The sequence below is a fragment of the Rhipicephalus sanguineus genome, chromosome 2, assembly GCF_013339695.2.
Source record: "Rhipicephalus sanguineus isolate Rsan-2018 chromosome 2, BIME_Rsan_1.4, whole genome shotgun sequence".
In the NCBI taxonomy this organism is placed as follows: Eukaryota; Metazoa; Arthropoda; class Arachnida; order Ixodida; family Ixodidae; genus Rhipicephalus; species Rhipicephalus sanguineus.
This window is the reverse complement of record NC_051177.1, coordinates 95,374,152-95,395,134: the sequence shown is the minus strand read 5'-3', so window position 1 is coordinate 95,395,134 and position 20,983 is coordinate 95,374,152. Positions and strand designations below refer to the sequence as shown.

Below are 20,983 nucleotides of genomic sequence, written 5' to 3'. Positions count from 1 at the left end.
CCCGATTCTATTTTTCCTGGACTTTAGCGACGATGTCATTTACAATTCAAAATTTCTTATAGCTTTTCTTCATTAACTTATCACTCTCCTAAGCATCTCATGCTCACGTGAGACAACAATTCGTTTTTTTTTTTGCATATATGTTTGACTAAGTGATTAAAACATTTCTTCCAGGCTTTTGTCCACGTATCAACGGCATACTGCAACTGTGATAAGCCAGACGTACTTGAGGTGATATACCCGCCACCTATAAGCGCCGAAAAACTCATTGAATCTACTCAGTAAGTATAAAGTGGAGAGAAGAGGGGTCACGATCGCATTCTTGTCGTCTAATCTTTGTTTTTTGCGTGGTAGTCAGCATGACGGAAAGTGACGCGCCACCAGCGCCCATTCAAAAATTTAGTCCTAAATTTCGGAAACGACTACTTCGCTCGAACGCGTCTTAATCCAGCCATTGGTTCATGATGAGGAAGATGTGTCTTCCTTCTTTATTTTTCATTGTGAAAATAATTTGCTTCGCGCGGCATTATTGGTTAAAAGAAGAATCATATACGTCCTTAGATTGAGGAGTGTTAACAACGACACCTACTTGCTTAAGAAACCCTTAAATACATATAGAAATGGCATTCACTCTAAAAAAAATACGTCGCTGTTGCATTAGGGTGACCTCAATTCTTTCTTTGTACACACCAATACTCGGCAGGCTCTCAAATGAAGAGGTGACAGACCCCGAGAATGGCTACTTGTATGGACATCCCAATACGTACACTCTGACCAAGAGTGTAGCCGAATCACTGCTACTGGAAGAACGGGGAGACATTCCTGCCGTCATCGTACGGCCTTCCATCGTCACTGCATCGAACAGGGAGCCACTTCCGGTAAGCAGGGACGTTTCTGTTTATGTTGGAATAAAGAAATAAGTGCAGTAGGTAAACTAAGCATTCTACAGAATGGGGCATAGCGCTAACACACACGGACGAGGAAGAGACAACAGGACAAGCGCTATGTGTTAGCGCTATGCCCCATTCTGAAGCATATAACCAACTAGCCCAAAAAGCCACGTTAAGCATTCTAATTCGCTACCCGGAGCTCGAAGAAATGTACAACAGGACGAAAAGGAACAAGGATGGGAGAACAATAAGTTATACCCTCACGCACGTGCAATCTTCATGTTCTCGCGTGTGTGTGCTCGTGCGAGAACATAAGGGTTCCCAGAGTGTTGCCGACTTCTGGTAGTCCAACAACGCTTTAGTTGCTGCCTGCGGTAACGAAGCACGCAGCCAGGAATCTTCGTTTCTGAAAATGATATTGATTCCTGACAACTAAGTCACAATATATTACGTGTAGTCTCTTCGTTTGCTCAACAGCCGCGCAGGTACGTGTCAACCGTTCCAATGTGGACGATTTCAATCTTGTGAGAACCATTCGCCTGCCAGAGGTGCCACGGCATTGTTGTACAAGATGTCAAAATTCGTGGCGATCATTGCAACATCCTGGTATTCTAGGCTCGTCGTCTGCTGGGCGCAAATACACAAAAGCACTGTTGCATTGTACCAGGCTATAAATATTACTACTTCTGACGAATATAACTAAGCGCGCTTCAGTGCGTCTGCATTCCTTCGTACTGTCGCCTTTTCTATTTTTCCCATCTTTCAGTCTATTTTCTTCCTTTCCGTGGGCAGTGTAGACAAGTTGCGTTCACCTGCTTTACCTCCGTGGACTTTCTTCAGTACTTCTCGTTCCCCCCCTCTCTCTCTCTCCCTCCCTGGCTCTTTGAGGGACCTTAACGAAGATATATTAACTGTTTCTAGCGCATACCTTGAAAAAATACAGCTTTCTTGAGTGACGATAGCTTATGAAAATGTACCTTGAGGCCTGAAGGCAAAGGTGGTGATCAAGTATGCGGTTGTTGCAACAAATGTGCGCCCTGAGAAAATCAACAACAATTATGTTGTCAGTGTCCATGTTTGCCACTGTCCTGGCAAGCATGGACACTGGCAAAGTTGAAATACCTTCAACGAAGTTGAAAATAAGTGCATTGCAGTGCCCGGCCTTATTAGGTCTCGAATGAGCAAAAGCTCTGTTTGCATGTATTAGACATTACCTGGCTGTGGCTTAAAGTTGCTATAGATACTAAGCCCTGTTTATTCGCAGTGTATAAATATGCATTACGCTTTTTTCACTCAAACTGCAGTACAGGCGCAGTAGACAACAGTGTCTTTTTTACACGTACACAATGGGGGCTCAACAAAAGTGTTCTGTCAGTTATTATACCCGGAATTGATGAGTATGTTCACGAGGGATAGTCAATTCGTTTGGGAAGTCTGGATATGTATTCACTTATCAGCTTCTTAATTTAATTACCACGTGCTTTTCGGGAAACAGTAAAACCTTGTATATGGTGAACTGGCGTTATAGTCACTGGTCGCTGCTGCCGCCTGTGCGCTTGAAATCAACCGGAGAATTCCAGAGGCAAATGTCATCGGCAAATACCGAACGATAGATCACCTCTCGTGGAACTCCCCCGAGAACACTGACGATCATATTCAACAAAGTTAGGCTTCACGCGCTTCCCTGAGGTGTCCCACGTTGCTTTTATTAATCCAGCTTTGTACAGAAAAAAAAGAGACAAGCAGGCTTTGCGTAGCCTTTGAAACATGCAACCACGTCAAACTTGCACGTGTTTTGAGCAAGCCTTTCATTCTACTTAATAACAGACTTCTTACCGATGTTCTTTCTAGAAGTTAGTGTAGTGTGAGTAATGGGGTCGATTGATCAAGCTGCAAAAGGAGCTCACTGGCTATACATAACACTTTCAGGTATTGCCGAAGCCTCTTCTAGGCTCCTATATGCAAAAACTTACCGGGTGCTTTATGCGTTCACTTAAGACGACTCAAAGGCGAAAGCCATCTTCTTTTAGATGCGAAGCAGCTTTTGCGCTTGCCTTTGTCCGTAGTTCCATTGGTGACCGTCCGCTTTCTAAAACCTACCATAGCCATCTGCAACATATTGAGCGCGCGCTCGCGCCAAGAAGTCTTCTTCGTCTTGTTCTTCGACCACATTGATGATGATACGTGCAGAGCGCGCGCTCGCGCTAAGGAGAAGTCTTCGTTTTGTTCTTCGACCACCTTGATGATGAAACGTGCAGAGCAATTTAGGAGCCCGGGCTGCCGTATGCTGTCCTAGGTTGGTGTAACGCAGACAAAACGACGTGTGCTGGCACGCGCTAGCGCGTTCGGGCCTGCGTAAGGGGCGGGGTGAGACGCTGCGGCCTCTCCTCCTTACACTCTCTCAGCAATCGTGTTATGGCGTCGGGGAATGAGATTGTGAAGACGCGCGATGAACCAACGCGTTGTATCCTAGTCAGAACGCGCTGGCACGCGCTAGCGCGTTCAGGCCTGTGTAAGGGGCTGGATAAGAGGCTGTGGCCTCTCCCCCTTACACTCTTTCATCAATCACGTGATGGCGTCGGGGAATGAGATTCTGCAGACGCGCGATGAACCCGCGTGAAATTGTTGATGGTGAAATTTTTTCTTATCAGTCGACATATTGATCCTGCCCCGCCACCGTTCGAAAGCTTTCTGCACCTAACGTGGTTTTGCACTGCCTCCAAGATCGGAGGCACCTCACCTGGTTTCGCATGCCTGCGTGATCGGATCAACTTTGACCAAGCTACGATGTCGTGTGACGACCTCACGTGATGTCACAGTGACGTCATGATGGCGTAACAAATTTTGGAGATCTGTGGCGTCATCGTGACGTGATATGGTGACGTCATCACGTCATGATAATTTTTTTGCATCAATCATCCCCGACGCCCATGGTCAAATTTTGCGTTTGATGAGGCATTTACGGCTTTCGCCCTAATATCAGAGCCTGAACACCCACGTGATGTTTAAATTGTTTTTTTTGTTTCTTTGTTTTTTTAGGGCTGGGTAGACAACTATAACGGCTGCACCGGTATCATTGTCGTGGTAAGTATATTGACTAGACGCTTCACTGTTTCTCATAATCAGGGACGTACTTTACGCACCCTGTATTGCCTCGAAACAATGCGCGCGATACCGAGCTTGTGAACTTCCTCATAAGCGGAAATTGCAAGCCTGCTCTTTTGTAAACGTTTCAGCTAGGGCTCGGACTGCTGCAATCAATATTGGCAGAAAAGAAATGCGTAGGCGACGTCATTCCCGTGGATGTTGTGGCCAATATGCTAATATGCGCAGCCTGGCATACGGCCGAGAAAAGGTGAGTAGGGTAATATTGTTCAAACACAGCCATTTTTCTCCTCTTAGCCATTAAAGCGTTCCCTAGACCAGTGGTTCTCAAATGGGCGTCCGCGGAATCCAGGGGGTCCGCGAAGCCATTTTTGGGTGTCAGCGAAACCCATCCTAGGAAAAAAAACAAAAAAACGCGTTTTTCGGACACCTACCTTTTTTTTTTTTTTGCCAGGAAGAAACAAAAGCACCTCTTTCACGCTGTCTGTTGTTTTAATTTACGACCCCCCCCCCCCTTTTTTTTTTCTCTCACTACAAGCGATCCTTCATCACTTTTACCGGTCCACAAGGGGTCCCCGAAACATCTGTGGCGAAGAACCGCTGCCCTAGACGACGGTCACTGATAATATGGACATTGTCACACCTTGTTGAGACACGGGTCACCGTAAATACAGTTTGGTTAACCGATGACTACCGACGGGTACGCATAAACAGACATGAAAGAAACAGGACCCACTAGAGGGATCAACACCCGCTGATCAAGAGGTATCGCTGAAGCCTACGTTTTGACAAAGGATTTCGGCAGTGTTTTTAGATGCGAAGCAGCTTTGTCTCGGGGCTGTGTCCGTCCTACCATTGGCTTCCGTCCGATCGGGAACCACGTGTGCTGGAACGCGCTAGCGCGTTAGGGCCTGTGTAAGGGGCTGGGTAAGACGCTGTAGCCTCTCCCCCTTAGCACCATGTGTGCGGGCACGCGCTAGCGCGTTCGGGCCTCTGTAAGGGGCTTGGTAAGACGCTGTGCCCTCCCGTCCTTACACTCTCTCAGCAATCATGTGATGGCGTCGGGGAACGAGATTCTGCAGACGCGCGATGAACCAACGTGTTCCCGCGTGGCGTATCGATGAACCCGCGTGGCGTGCTCCAAGAAGAGTTCGGGACGAGTAACAGCAACAGCAACTACAGTGAATTCATAGTGCGCACCACATGCAAGGACGCGTCAACATCGGGCAAGGTGCCCGTAAGTCGACCCATGCGCTGCTTCGCATCGCCACATGTTTCCGTTTAGTGGGAGATGGTGTAATTTTTTTGAACTGACCACACGTTGATAGAACTACCGATAAAATATATATTATCAGTTCATATTTGCTGAGAACAGTAGGCTTCACGCACCGGATTACAATGTAACGCCTGCTGACAAGCTAGATGCCTTCTTTATTGTCTTCGTCACCGCTACCTTTTCTTTTACATACATTTGGTCATGATAATGGCGCAGCCGGCGTCCGCACGTTACGCAGAAAACGTGTATTCTAATGGCGTTCCGTGGACTACAATCTCTGAAAAAAAAAAAGATGACCTGTAACTCTTTCTGGTGAGTACTGACTTGCCAACTCTCTCGAGATACGCATTAGCTATCTTTTGGAGATGATTATACTCTCTTCCATTCCATGGCTCGCTGGGAGAATCGAAGTTCTTCGCATGAGGACTTCAATTCTTTCATGTGGCATAACCGTCTAACTGGACTAATTAAAAAGGTAATTGATTTAACTTTATTAATTACTGTCCCAAATGATGTATTTATCCACCTTAAAATGCTTGCGACTACAGAAGAAGTAACTGCGAAGACATCGAACGAATGTAGCATTTCCCTGAGTTTTGAGGACTTTGGACACATTTCTTGAAAAACCCTGGATACTTCTCTCTTTAGGGACTCTGGTAAACTGCCATTCATACACATGAATATTGATATCATGAACGAAGTGACCAATGGAAAGGAAAATTATAGGTGTAACCATAAGGGACAAGAAGAGGGCAGAACAACAGCTCAGTCGAAATCAAGATGAAATGGGCGTGGGCAGGGAGTATATCGAGAAGGCAATATAACGCTCTATCGAATAGCGCAGATAGCACACAGCGACACAGGCAAGAAAGACGACACAGGCGCTCAGTCTCTCTTGCCTGAGTCCCTGTGTGTTATTTGTGATATTCCACAATGCATTCGTACCAACTAGCTCGGCTTTCCTTATCACAAAATAACGCTCGTCGTTGAAGAGGTGCTGAACCCACCCTCGTGCTTGGTGAAAAAAGAAAAGATGCAGTGCAATGCATACGACCCTGTGAACAGCTCAGCCATATTTCAAAGTCGTGCATGACAAGGAGAGTACACCAGCGGAGCGCGAAGTTGCCACTTTCTGAAGCGCGCTCTCTTCATACAAAAATTACACTCTCTCAATGAAGTCATAGCGCTGAAAGGACAGGGACCAAGGAACAGGACAGGACCTGTCCTGTGCTCTTCCTATGTCCCTATGTTTTCACTGCTACGACTTCATTGAAAGTACCAAACCGACTAGCCCAAAGTTCTGTTCTCTCACAGTCTCTTAACCCCCCTACCCCCTCTGAAGAGAGTGTACAGTGTACACTCTCTTGGGGGGCCGCCATACAGCAGATTGCTACTATCGGCCGATAGCTAGGCACGCACCAAGAGCGGCGTTTGGATGACCAGATGCACTGCTTGCCACGGGATGCCGCCACGTGCCGGGCTCAGCGCTCCACGGTGTGCTAAAATTACACAGTAGCAACACTAGCGCGCCCCGGAATAACACCGGGGGAGAGCGAACGCGTTTGATGACGCCCGCTCAAGGTCATGAAGCGCGCTTGATATGGCTTCTTTCCCGCTTGTCACCCCTCCCTGTGTAGCTTCCAGCTCGCTCGTCGGGACGAAAGAAGACAGAAATCGCCTAAAGCATACGATGAATCTCTGCAGCTCCGCTCGTACTTGATGGATTCGCAGATTTTTTTGGCGGCGATCGATTCGTGAGGCAAGAAACTCCGATTCTGAAGTCAATCGATGATTACTTGAAAAACTGGTTCAGGACTCCTTTAAGACTAAAGGTCTGGATTCTAAGAGTAGGCAAGCGCGCCACGAGGAGGCAGAAAATTAAGTGGGCACGTGAGATTATGATGTTTGCGGGGATAACGTGGCCTCGGAAAGCACAGCACCGGGTTAAACAAGTGAAGGGTTGTTTCCCGGCAGTGGGCGTAATCAGACTGATCATTAAAGACGATAGTCTTTCTTGGGATACTTAAACGGAGAAATTTTGGTCTGTCTTTCTGTTTGTCGGCACGTCACTCGATTCAGCCACTCTGCCAAAGTTGAACCACTTACCCAAGGGCCAGCCATCTTGAACGGCTGACTAGGTTCATACTTGTGTACATTGTCGATCAAAAAGCAAACGTTACGCATATCTGAGGCGCAACATTACTAGGTAAGTATTAGGTGGTGTGTTCCTTTAATAGAAAATGCATACATACGTAATTTCAAAGACCCTAGTTTCATAAGCTGCGCTGAAAATGCGACTGCGCTGAAACTTGCCTTCCTCCGTGCCCTCCGCACGAGCTCATTGTTGTGTTTCGGTTTCGGTTCTGTATTATTATTATTATTATTTTAACACGAAAGTGTTTTATGCCGGGGTCCACCAAGACTTCAGTGACGTATTTCCGTCACGAAAATGACGTCGAAAAAATATACACAGTCAGATGACACAGAAAAGAGTTACCGTCAACGGGCATCGAACCCACGACCGCTCGGTCCGCAACAACAAATGCCGGGCACGCTACCCACTGTGCCACGGTCTTTTTTTCTTTCTTTATTACTTACTTTTGCACCTCATACAATAATATTACAGTGCATAAACAGTACATACAGAGGTAAAGACCGGAATGGTTACATAGTGACTAGAATTCCTTTATACGGATAAGTGGCTCAAGATGTTCGAGCCACTCTGGAATTGGGTCTTTAGTTTTACACTCTTCAATAAACTTCGTGATCATTTGGCGGAAATATTCACGAATGGGCAGTGTATTGATGTCGGCATGGCGGACTGCCATGTACTTTTTCCAAATACTGTGAAGGCCGACAGACTCTGGAGGCTTTACGAACGCGCCTTTTATATCTACCAATCTCCCAGTCGGCTGGGTGTTGTTGACCTCTGAGAGTGGTAACTATGGTGGTAAGGTAAAGTAATTCGTCATTGCTGTGGCCTCCGCGACTAGAACCTGCAACGCGTTACGCGTCCGTCCCATTCGGCGCGTTTTCAATAGAAGTTGAATATTGTCAATGCCTTAACGCACCGCGAGGTGGCGACCTTTGCCCAAGCGTCGTAAAAGCGTCGGCTTCGCTCAGCATCACGCTAATACAAACCCAAAAAATCACAGCATATCCACGGAGTGAATGATGATGAGTGGGCGAAGCTGCGGAGGTTCATCGGTAAACCGTGAATCTTCCGTGAATTCTGCCCAGTACATCATCACCGACGTGAGATCGGGCGCGTTTATACTAAAGGTTCGATGAGTTATGACGACTTGCAGCTCACTTTAATTTTACATGTACGCTGTGAATTTTCATTGTTTAGAAAACCATTGCTTTAGAAAACACCTTGCGTCTTTCGTTAAGCAGCTGGCGTCTTTTTCGTTTTGCTTTAGAAACATCTGGCGTTCTTTCGTTTTGTTTTTACAAAACATCTGGCGTCTTTCGTTGGTTTATTTCATCAATCAAGGGCGTTTTGAACAAAATTTTTATTGTTTAATCACGCACAGGAGAAATCTCACCAGGCACTACCTTGGAGGTAAACAATGGCTGCTAATGGGAATGAGAGACAGAAGAAGTCGGCTTTTAGCTAACACTTACACTTCTACAGAGACAGAAGAATTCGGCTTTTAGTTAACGCGCACGCTGCGAATTTTTTATTGTTCAACAACGCACAGGAGAAATCTCCCACCGGCACCACCTTGGAGGTCAAAGGGTAAGACTTGTTACTCACTACTACGAGCACGACGAGGGACGAACGGGTGCCGCCTTAAGGAGCTTCGCCCCTAAAATAGCTCTGCGACGCGCGCCTGCCTCACCTGGCTGTAACACCGCGTTCCATGCTCACGCGCTCGCCATGACAAGAATCGCGGCCGGGCTACCGGGGTGGCACGACGCGCTTTGCGTTTCCCTCTAGTCCTGCCGTGGTGTTCAATCACATTTTTACATTTTACCATGCCACGGGATGGCGACCAAGTTCTGCGTCCAATATGCGACGCTCTTCTGGCTATCACACCTCGTTCTTTGATTACCCTTTCACCGTTGACTACTACAGCTACCACAAGGGTTTGTTTTTAATCATTTAACATGGACGTTAAGGCTGTTTCACATGCCGCGATTGCAGCGAAAAAAATCGCTCGGTTCGCTCTATTCGCTCTGTTCGCAACCGCCGCTAATGGCGGTTTCGTTTCACATGGACTGCGAATGGTTTGCGATTTTCGCTCTGCGACTGGCGCGGCGCGCAAAGCTGCTTGCTGCCGTTGTTTGTGGCAGACACTGCATAATTTTTTATTGTAATGTAACAATCTGTGCGTTTTGATATTCTTAACTTTTTATCACCTGTCGCGAAGAGCACGCGTGTTTTGTCATTTAAAAACACTTTCCAATCTAAGTTCACTTGAGAATACGCAACAACGGCCATAACCAATTGCCATAACCAAAACAAACTCGTTGGCGCAATTTCGACGGCTCGGCCGGGTTGGCGCAATTTCGACGGGTCTCGACTGAAAAATCGCTCCGCTGCTGCGAACAGAGCGAAAAATTTCCAACATGTTGGTCGCTCGCCGCTGACCGCAGCGGCGAGAGACATCGGCCGTTTTTTTCGCTGCGAGCGAATTCGCAGGCTCAAAATCGCTCTCTTTTGCGTCATGTGAAACGGCCTTTAGTCGTCGGGATGGAGATGTACCACCAATCATCAAAGTGGGTGCATCCACGTTAAACGGTGACATAGCTGCCACACATCAGTATACATTGTGCAAACTCTCTTATATCAATGTACAGTAAGCATTCAGTTTCTTCTGTAAGGGCACGCTTTACTTTCGTGTTATTCCGATTCCTATGACGGAGGGATCAACCGAGTTTATTATTATTATTATTATTATTATTATTATTATTATTATTATTATTATTATTATTATTATTATTATTATTATTATTCGGAGAGTCATGGGAGACGCGAAGCTCCAAAATAGAGTTACCATGCGTCTTTACAGAGGGTTATACATGTGGCAAGCCAGTACTCCCCATAAAGAATAACAGGTAATGTTGTTTTCCTTGGGGTCATCATTCCTATTGTCCTGAATGCGATCACGTATTAGTGCCATAATAGCACAAAGGTTCCACGTTCACATGCCAATTATGATCCGGGCATAATCACCTTTTAACAGCGAAGCTGTTAAAGCTGGCAGTAAGACGTCCGTTAACAAGAAACCCTCGATGCGCCGTGCCTGTGCTAAAAATAGCCAAGTCGCCTGTGCGCCGAGGAGCAGCGGCCGCCGATCCGTCACCATAGCAACCGTCACAGTTTCTTACACCGTGGCTCAGGCACAGCGATTTCAACAGATTCAGAGTGGCAAGCTTTGCGCGTATTCCGGATCGGCCGGTCGCCGTCTCTTGGCTGCCGCTTCTTCCACCAAGCACGCTGAAGCCAATCGCCGCCGGCGTTGTAATTCCTGTGCTGCAGCACGATGACCAGATTCGCTGTGCCAAGCTTTGCGCAGCTTAGTGCAAACTTCCCGCATTTTTTCTCGAGAAATATCAGCGTATTTTTGTTTCTTTAACCGATAACGCTAAACCACGTTGTCATTACAAAGTAGCGATCGCTTTCTTGGTAGTAGGACAGGCGTAATTCAACCACGAAAAGATTGGTATGTCACCACTTTTGCTGCTTCTTAACGGCATGCTTTAAATGTCTGTTAGAATACATGCATACATACAAAGAACTTTATTAAAAGACCAGAGGGACTAGTGTAAGGAAGTCCTAAAACCCCCTCAACCAGTCAGTGGCTCCACCCGTGTCGGCACCGGAAGGTGAAGACCATCCGCGATGGCCCGGGCCCTCCGGGCAGCCGGTAGTTCCAGACCCAGGTCCGGGCTGTGTAATTTAAATTGTTTGTGCGTTTACATCTGCGAATGTGTCGTAACACGGCCGCTTCAATTTTGACGGAACAAACATCGCCTTACAGACCTAAGGACGTCGAGGTGTACCACTGCACGAGCGGCTCCCTGACTCGACGCACGTGGGCGTACCTGACGGCCGGGATTCAACGAGAAATCTGCCGACTTCCGTTGCCGAATGCCATCCGTTTCCCCAAGTTCCAAGTGACCAACAGCCAAATGTGGCACAATGTCAATCTCTGGTGTCTGCATTACCTGCCGGCCCTCGTCGTTGACCTGGCCTTGCAGCTACACGGCCAGAAGCCGAGGTTGGTATCACCCACACTTCTGCACGGAGATACGTCTACAAAGGCCAGGTAGTGACCGTAGAGCCGAACCACGAAACTGAAGTAACTAGAAGAATAACAATGGGTTGGAGCGCATTTGGCAGGCATTCTAACATCATGAATTGTAGTTTACCAGTGTCCCTCAAGAGAAAGGTATGTAACAGCTGCATCTGACCGTTAGTACTTACCTATGGAGACAGAGACCGGGAGGCTTATGAAAAGGGTTCAGCTTAAATTAAGGACGGTGCTTCAAACCATGGAAAGGAAAAAGATGTAAGCTTAAGGGACAAGAAGAGAGCAGAGTAGGTCAGGGAACAAACGGGTATTAAAAAATTCGGCAGATCCCACGCGTTGTACGAATCGGTTTCATGCGGCGCAGTCAGTGAGTAGTTGTCTATGCTGTATTTCATGGCTTCGAGCCAAGCGTTACGAGGTGATCGACATGTTTTTGTAAGTGTAGTAGCTGTGTGGACATTGTGGGCTTACAGGCACGTCGACAGCATTGCCGTTTAAAGGGTAACTTATGGTGCGACGTAACGTCAGCCCTCATGTTTGAGTACATACGTCAGTATCATCGAAATTAAGTGCACTTTATGGTGTAATCATGTAAATATCATCAGTAACTTGCGTTAGTTTATTCCTCCGGGGTCGATCAATGCTTCAATATAGCTTGATGAATCATAAGAATACAAATGTAATGTTTATTAGACTGCTATAAAAGCGGAGCCAGCACTGGAACCACACACAATAATCTGATATGACGCCAGTATCGTAGGAGTACATATGTAGTGTTTATTGTTTTCTTGTAATCCCAGCACCACAACCATAATTGACGTTGCAGGACATTACGCCTGCATAGGCAGTTTTTCCAAACCAGTTTATAGACCTGGCGTGGCTCTTTGGTAGAACACCTGACTGCAACGCAACATGCTTGGGTTCGATTCCTGCTGGGATCCTTATTTTTATTCTTTCCATTCGGTCGGGTCAACGCCACATATGTCGGTTTCTCTTAACGCTCTGGCATTTAAATTGCCAATGTCTGTTCTCGCCATTGCTGGGTAGATATAAACTGTCAATCACCAGTGGCGCATACCCGTACACCGCGGCGCGTGATGAACGGGTATGTGCCACATGTGTCTGGAGGAAAGTGTCCAAACGTAGGCGGCTAGATAGATAGATAGATAGATAGATAGATAGATAGATAGATAGATACGCTCAAAGTGCCAAAGGTTCGCTAAGAAATGCTTCGCATTTAAAACATCTTAGTCGAAATCAAGAAGAAGAAGAAATGCGCATGGGACATGCATTGATCGAGAAGGCAAGATAACCGCTGGTCATTAAGAGCAATTGAGTGTAATTCCGAGAGAAGGCAAGCGCGCGAGGGGAAGGCAGTAAGTTAGGTGGGCAGATGAGTTTAAGAAGTTTGCGGGAACAACGTGGCCGCAGCAGGCACAGGACCGTGTTGATTGGAGAAACATAGAGCCCTGCAGCGAGTGTAGTCATGCTGCTATTGCTTCTGCTGCTGCTGCTGATCATGATGATCACATTTCTGCATGGCCATTACGATAGGGGTTACCGAGTGCAAGCAATCGTGCCACATACGTCTGATGTATTCCCTCTCACGTAGCTGGCGGCAGTGGCGTAGGCAGATTTTTTTTTTTGAGGAGGGGGGGGGGGGGGCACTTACTTGATCCGACATGGGGTATCGCCAGATAAATGTGGTCGACTGTCATTTTGTGCCCTGTATCCCATGGGAAAATAATTCCCGGGGGGGGGGGGGGGGTCTGGTGTGCCACACCCTTGGCTACGCCACTGGCTGGCGGTGACAAGGTGCACTACGTAGGCTTCGCTGTACGCACCATCAATCAAACTTGACAGATCGCGCATTCCATGACAGATCGCGAAAAACTTCTTGTCATGGATTCGCATTTCATCTCAACTGAATCTTAATGCGGAGCATTTGTAGGGCCAAATCAGGAACCAGATATCACGTGGGCAGTGTATATTCTTCATACAACCTCGGCGAATGTTGAAGGCTGAGAATAGCACAGGTGTCTTATTAGCAGCCTTCATATTGCACCTAAATGTGCGACGCACGCACCGAGTGGTTAGCGTTTATAGCGAAAGTCCCAACCCCACGTCTCCGAGATCTTTAGCGCTTTACCTCAACGGTCATGCAGAATAACAGGGCGTTACAATAAAATTGCCCAAATAAAGCAACAAATACCACTTGGTGTCCTCAGTGCGAGAAATATACACCATCATATATACGCACTACTTCATCATTAAAGTGAATCGCTTTCTTAGAACGTATGCGGCTAATACATGTATCATCAGTCGTAGCACAATCTTCTTCTGCTTCTTCTTCTTCTTGGTTTTGCATCTGATGCGCCTGCCTTTGCAAGCCTTTCACGAAACATGCACTCAAATTTCAGACGCAAATGTTTGCGTAGACATTCTTGAATGTAGGCTTTTAATGCGTAACAATTCTTTGGTAAGGTCTCCTAGAAAAAGCGAGTCTGAATGGGCGTGTACCAGCCTGACAGAGTAATAAAAAACCGCTGCTGCAACAATAAAGCTGGACGGTAGAGTTACAAGTAACCACACCACACAGTAGGCGCAGACAGAAAGTGCGCCACTTGCGACACTTTCCGCAACAAGTTACTATATCATACAGTTGGCACAGAGAAAGTGGGGGTCGGGCTAATTACATTATTTCGGCAAACATAAAAAAAGGAACTATAAACAATTTAAAAACGAAAAATAGAGAAATAAAGAAGCAGAACGAATAAAACGGTATAGATCACGAAATAACAATAACAGATCATACAGTTGGGTGTCACTTTCAAGGAGCTGAGCACAGGCAGCATAAAAATTAATTTTGGCAGAGAAGAAAAAAAGGCGACAACGACGTAGGCAAGCAAGGAAGCAAGTGACGCTTGCCTGAATTCTGGCTGATTGACGACCGTCGCTTCTTGACGCTGGCCCCTGATGGTCCACGAAGTTGCTTGACGTTTACCCGTCAATAAATGACGTCATATTTCATTCAATGCTCAAGTATTATCTAACAATTTTTCAACTGAATGTTTGTGCTTCCCCTTTTTTTTTCTTTTTTTTTTTTACTCCGTGAGAAATTTTGTTGCAGTTACAGCATTCGTATACTCTTTCATAGGTTCGTGCGCCACTACCAGAAGATTCGCAAAGCGATTAATTCTTTGCAGTACTTCCAGACTCACGAGTGGCTGTTCAGGTCAAACAACGCCCTTAGACTTCTACAAGAACTTTCGCCTACGGATGCTCAGGTAAGTCTTTGTGTAAGCTGGCACGGGGCCACGGGCAGCTGGGATATGGTTGCCGTTGGGTTTCATGCGAGCGAACATGATTGGATGTAACCTACTGGCTCGAATTTCATTTACCAGCAAAATTACGATATCATGGCATATTTTGAAGTTGTATTACTAAGATTGTCGTTCGAATCGCAGAGAAGATTGGATGCAGCATAGTCGTTTTTTTTTTGTACCTGTACCCTGTATCCTTGCTTTATAAAAAGGCACAGTTTCGCCGCAAGGGCGAAGCAATGAATGCGTAGCAACAAATTGGAGTGTCACGCGGAGAACGGCAAGCAACTGGAAACTTGCAGCGCGCTGCTCAAGCACAAAGGTTACGTAAAGAACGTCAGACTTGGCTATCCACAAGCTTGTGCACTTTTCCCATAGAAATATTAAAAAGACTTAGTTTGTCCGCAAACTTCTGAGCGTTAGCATTTCACCCGATCGCAGCAGCCCCAAAGTTGAGCCACTTGAGCCGCCTGGACAGGTGGCGCCATGTGGCGGCGGAAGAAGAAAAATTTGAGAAAAACCCCTATTTTCATTATAAAGGAAAGGTTATGTCTTTTCCTGGCTCGTTTCTTAGTTAGACACATTATTGAGAACCAACAGACAATAATGCCAAAGAAAGTATAGGGGATGTTATTCGTTGTAATTTGGATAAAGTGTGAAGAAAGTAAAGTGGACGACAAGATAACTTGCCGGCAGGGACCGAACCTACGACCTTCGAATAACGCGTCCGATGCTCTACCACTGAGCTACGGCGGCGGTCATCCTCCCGTCCACTTTACGGGGTATATATGTGCCCAGGAGTGTTAGTCAGCGCCGCTCGCAGCCGTGGCGGCGAGTGTGGAACACTCTTTTTCTGCCTTTTTGGCGTCACGTAGCACGTGATCTTTTTACGAGCTGGCAGCTTACCAACAATCCTTCGCATTCTACCTGAAGGCGTTAAGTCTGCCAGAACGAGACCTTCGCTATGAATGAAGGAAAGAATATGTCTTTTAAGGGCTCGTTTCTTAGTTAGACACATTATTAGGGTAGGGCGGGTCCAAATGCGCCAAAAATTTCAAAAATAGCGAACATTTCATTTTGTTTCACTCGTTACCATAAAATATCAATGCAGGAACTTTCTTTTGGGTACAAGGTATGTGCTACATAAATATGGCGATGTTGCGACTGTTCAAAAGCTTATTTTAAAAAGAAACAAAAAAATGCACCAGATGTCTCATTTTGCCCCAACCTGCGGGGCAAAACCAGACGCTGCGTGAGGCAAAACGAGACAGTGTGAAAAAATTTTTCCTTTGAGTTCTTGCAGTAGAAGTACTTCAAATTCACTCCGTGGGCTCTCACGCAGTCTTCATGAGCCCAGTCTTTGCACTCCACGCATTGAATCCAAACAGAACCCGACGTTGTGTTGCTCCGAAACTCCTGAAAAGCATTCAGCGCATTTTTCATGTCGTTTTCCTCCCAGGCAACTCTAGATGAGGTTCTATTGTATGTCCGTACCATCCTAAACAAAAAAATATTATATATAATGAGCATAAATAAATGGTTCACTTAATGAGACACTCTCTAAGTCAATTCAATGCCTTTTTTGTCGCGTTTTGCCCCTCTCACATGCCTGAATTCAAAAACATTTGCCCTTTGGCCCACGGCACCAAATGAACTAAACTTTTGGTGGAATGTAGCTAGAAGTATAAAGTAACAATATAAATAATTACGTTGTTGTACTGACGCCGGAGTAGCTTCATGCACGGATCCGAAAATTTGGCCGAGCAGAATTTTGCCCCTTTTTGGCGGGTCACGAAGACAGTGACATCAGCCGCGCAATATTTCCCGCGCGAACGCTGTGAGCAATCATCAACTTTTACACAAAAAACGTCGAAAACTACCGGCGTCTATCGCTGAAATAGAGCAACAAAGGAAAGGTACTTGTTGTATTAGCTGAAGAGGGCCGCAAAGTCAAAATGTCGCGTTTTGCCCCGCGCCTCATTTTGCCCCGCCTTACCCTAATGAGAACCAACAGACAATAATGCCAAGAAAGTATAACTTGCGAAAAGATAACTTGCCTGCTGCCTGGCGGCAAGTCATCTTTTCGGCCACTTTACTTTCTTCACACTTTATCCTAATTACAACGAATAACATCCCCTATACTTTCTTTGGTATTATTGTCTGTTGGTTCTCATTAATAATGTGTCTATTTTCATTATATATCTTCGGTAAAACACCCCCCTCTATCAAAATTTCGGCGGGGGCCCAAGCCCCTGGACCCTTCCTCCCACCCCCACTTGGCTACGGGCCTGGATCACGAGCACAGAAATACCCAATAAGGCAGACGGGGGAGCGCCTTCCGTCGTATCTCAAATGGTAGAGCAGAGGACGCATAATTCTAAATTGATACAAATTCTAAGTAATTCTAAATTAATGCAAACGAGGATATCCATTTTCTGTGCCTCACTATCATGTTCCGACTAATAGCGCTTCACCTCATAAGTTCCCAGTCAATAATGCTGTGTCGTAAAAGTGTCAAAAACTGGCTGCGTTGATAACCGGTGTGGCGTCAGGGTTGCGTTAGGCCAGGACTGCATTTGGTAGCGTGACTTCGTCTTCGGGTTCAGGAACTGATGCTCAGAAATTGGCTAAACGAAAACAGTCATGTTTAGTGGCACTTTTATAAACTTAATTACATAGTGAAGAGCTAAGAATAAAGAGTTCAGCGGGGAGCGACTGGATGAGCTATTTTCGCAGGGCCCAGAGCGTCTTCCTTTACTCAGCACCGTCGTCATAACACCTCATGCCTGCCGCTCCTTCCTGATGACAGCCAATCACACACAAGACACCACCCACCACGACGCCAGCCAATAACACAAGAGTTTCGCAGATCGGACGCTGCACCCGTTGATGCAGCGAAGCTCAGGCGGTCAATGTCATTAACATCGGGTCAGGCCATGAGAACGGGAGACGGGGCAAGTTCTTCCGTCCCTCCCCCAGACAGCAGGAAAATGTTTACGGCGACCTAATTGCTCTGGTCGAAACACAGGAGCTTGGTCAGCGCCGTAGAGTCTCCAACGACACACAGCGGTCCATTGTAAAGTCAGCGCCAGCTTTGATGGCGCCCCGCTGTTCCTATGAGCTCGCACCCTTCTCTTCCCTTGGCTGGATGCTTCCGACCGCGGAGAGCACGTCTCCGGGAAGAATCAAGGTGTCCAGAGTCGCGTGGGAATTCACCACCGGCCTACTCTCACAGACATGTCACCAGTGGCAGTCATAACATAACGTATATCTGTTATTCACAGGGTGTGGGCATGAAATATACTTTTGCGGCTTGAAGTGGTCAGTAAACGGCCATTCTTGCTTTCCAGTTGTTCGACTTCGATGTGCGGCGCCTCGAATGGAGATCCTACTTCGAAAGTTACGTGTTAGGAATTCGCAAGTACCTGTTGAAAGCTGAAGATTCCGAGCTACCGGAAGCACGGAAACGCATCAAACGGTAAGCTCATCTGTAAACGCAAATTTCCATATGATATTCTTCAGTGAAATGTGAAAGATTCCATAGGAACCACGGAGGAAATAAAATGGAATGAAGCACTTTCAACGAATTGGGAAAAAAGTTGTGGTATTCCCACAAAATTACCTGAAGTCAAGCGAATGTGCAGCGCCAACAAATACATAGACCTATTTACGCTCATGTATTTATGTATATATACATTTATATAGGTATCTATTTTTTCCTCGAAAAAATACGTATATAGCGGCTCAGAAGTGAAAGAGGAAAGTGTCTGTAATATTATGCAGTGCGTGCTTAGAAGCGTTCGAGCTGTTAGACGCCTGAATGTGAACGTATATTGGCTCGATGTTTCAATGTTATCATTGCCCTTCTGCGCTTACTTGAATATTCTGTGAACAATGCGCGTGTGCAACCCGACTTTTCTTGCCTTTCATTTGATCGTATTTTACCATGAAAGTAGCCCACATCGCCTTCGACATTAACATGGAGAAATTAACGGCACAGGCGTTGTACGTGCGCATACGCCTCCCGATCACTGTTACACAGCAACGCTAAAAACACGTACAAGCTGCACGAGGAAGACACTATGGGTGCTAAAGATCGACTAGATCTAGTGAATACAGACAGTCCCAGTGAATAAGAGTGCAGGAACGATGAACAGGGCAACAAAAAAACAGTTGCGCCGCAAGAGCGAAGCATTGAATGTCATATGAAGAACGGCTAGCAGCTCACTCTTTTAGCAAACGCGGCGGCTGCAGCGAGCGAAGTGAACTTCGTAATGTAATGCACCATCTCTCGAGCCCCCCTCAAGATACATAAGCTCTCGAGCATGGGCGACCACGCACTGTAGGCCAAAGTACAACGCCGCAGACTCGCATCCCCTCTCCGGCGAAAGACTAGAGGGTCGACCCCCTCTTAAACGCGCCCTTTGGCACTTTGCACCGTCTCGCGGGTGACAGTCAACATGCCTCTGCCACGCTGAAGCGTCTCAGTGATCTGCGTAGCACCAACGGTAAATGGCGTATATAGCATAATGGCGTATGCTGGATATGGTATGCGCCCGTGGCCGAGTCGTTCAACGCATCGCGCTTGTGAGCGGGGGGTCGAGGGTGCGAATCACCGGTCATGCGTTCTAGGAAAAATTTTCTTCCGTTATTGTTCTTCTTTGTGGGTTTTATATATCTATATATACACACCTATACATATACGAAACGGCACGGCGGCGCCGACGGCGACGGCAAAAGCCCGCCTATAGTGTCCACATAATTGCTACCGCAATAAAAAAAACCTTGAAGGCTTCCTTTACTACGCCAGTGCAATGCCGTCTTTGTCTTTTCCAGGCTCAACGCCGTGCGCTGGTCCTTGTACTTGGGCCTGGCCGTGATTCCTTGGGGACTTGTTGCAAAGGTGCCAACTTGGGATACGTACTCGTCAGTGCGGGGCTTTGCCACGGCGCTCTGCGACATGGTCGGCTTTTAGCGACTCCTGTGATTCCAACCATTTCCGAAAACAAAAAACACAGAAAGTGGTGCAGCGTGCAGAAGAAAGTGGAGCGCACATACCCTAAAGAAGAAGAAGAACGACATATCGCAACGCTGGTTTGTTATTCGGGAGTATATAAAAAACAAAACGCGTCATATTCTAATTTTATCATGAGAACTAACCCCAAAGCCAAAGAAACTACGGCAATCATCCGCACAAATGTGGTTGCCAGTTCCCCTTATAAACTGATACTGCCCCGTTAATTTCATTGTATTTCGATAGTTGTTCAGTGAAACACGGCTGTGCTTAGGGGTTACTTCGACTCATATTAATCAAGGATGTTCATGTTGTGTAACGTTATTCATAAAAACCAGAGCCAGGAGGTCATGCTTCGACGCACATTTTGTCCTCTTTTACTGTATTATGTGTCGAAATGTTTGTTTTGTTTGTTTGTTCTTCAGGTGTGACACTGACGTGGAGGGGAGGGTTATATATACTTAGCGAAATCCTTCGACAGGTCATGCGTTAAGAAGTTAGCCATAAGATTACGGTTCCACGGCGGAGGCGCACTGAGCTTCTGTCATGAAAGATGAGTGAGGTGTGGGAACACGCACGCAAGAGAAGAGAACCAGGTATATCCTAAGCGCTGGCGTTTCCTTCAGTCTCTTTTCCTGTGTCCGAGTTTGCAAGCCTTACCGTTCTTTCATGATAAATTATAAATTCCTACCAACAAGCTCAACTTTATGCCTCCCATAGCTTCTTATTCGACTCATTCGCTGCAGCTGTCATACGCTGACGTCATTTCGTTATTCTGATTATTTCGTCTATATTGTTGGTCGCCATTTTAAGGACATATAACCACACCATAACAACTCGCCCAAATGTGCATCCTTCCGCAATACACGTCCTTGTGTTTTTTCCCCTTTCTGAGAAATAGCTTTGTTGTTTCTTTTTCGCTGTTATTTGCTTTGGGTTTCAAAACTGCCGATGAAATTACTGTAAACATTGCTTTGTGTACCTTCTTTTTCTCAGTTTCTGATATGTTTCCTGTATAAGAGCTACCAAAACGTATCCTAACATTTGGGGCCCCCAGTGTATTAACGATTTCACTGAATGCACGTACTTTTTGTAATATATAGACATCCTTG

The 20,983-nt window shown here is 46.3% G+C and overlaps 1 protein-coding gene across 1 annotated transcript in view; it reads left to right on the top strand.

Moving 5' to 3' along the window:
• Positions 1–19,861, top strand: part of LOC119381759 (fatty acyl-CoA reductase 1-like) — a 35,308-nt gene extending 15,447 nt beyond the window's left edge. The window contains exons 5-12 of the mRNA XM_037649525.2: positions 175–281; positions 704–878; positions 3,930–3,974; positions 4,127–4,245; positions 11,262–11,501; positions 14,692–14,821; positions 18,208–18,335; positions 19,694–19,861. Of these exons, the coding sequence (XP_037505453.1) occupies positions 175–281; positions 704–878; positions 3,930–3,974; positions 4,127–4,245; positions 11,262–11,501; positions 14,692–14,821; positions 18,208–18,335; positions 19,694–19,832 (1,083 nt within the window). The 3' untranslated portion in view covers positions 19,833–19,861. The remainder of the gene's footprint in view (positions 1–174; positions 282–703; positions 879–3,929; positions 3,975–4,126; positions 4,246–11,261; positions 11,502–14,691; positions 14,822–18,207; positions 18,336–19,693) is intronic.
• Positions 19,862–20,983: the final 1,122 nt, after the last annotated feature.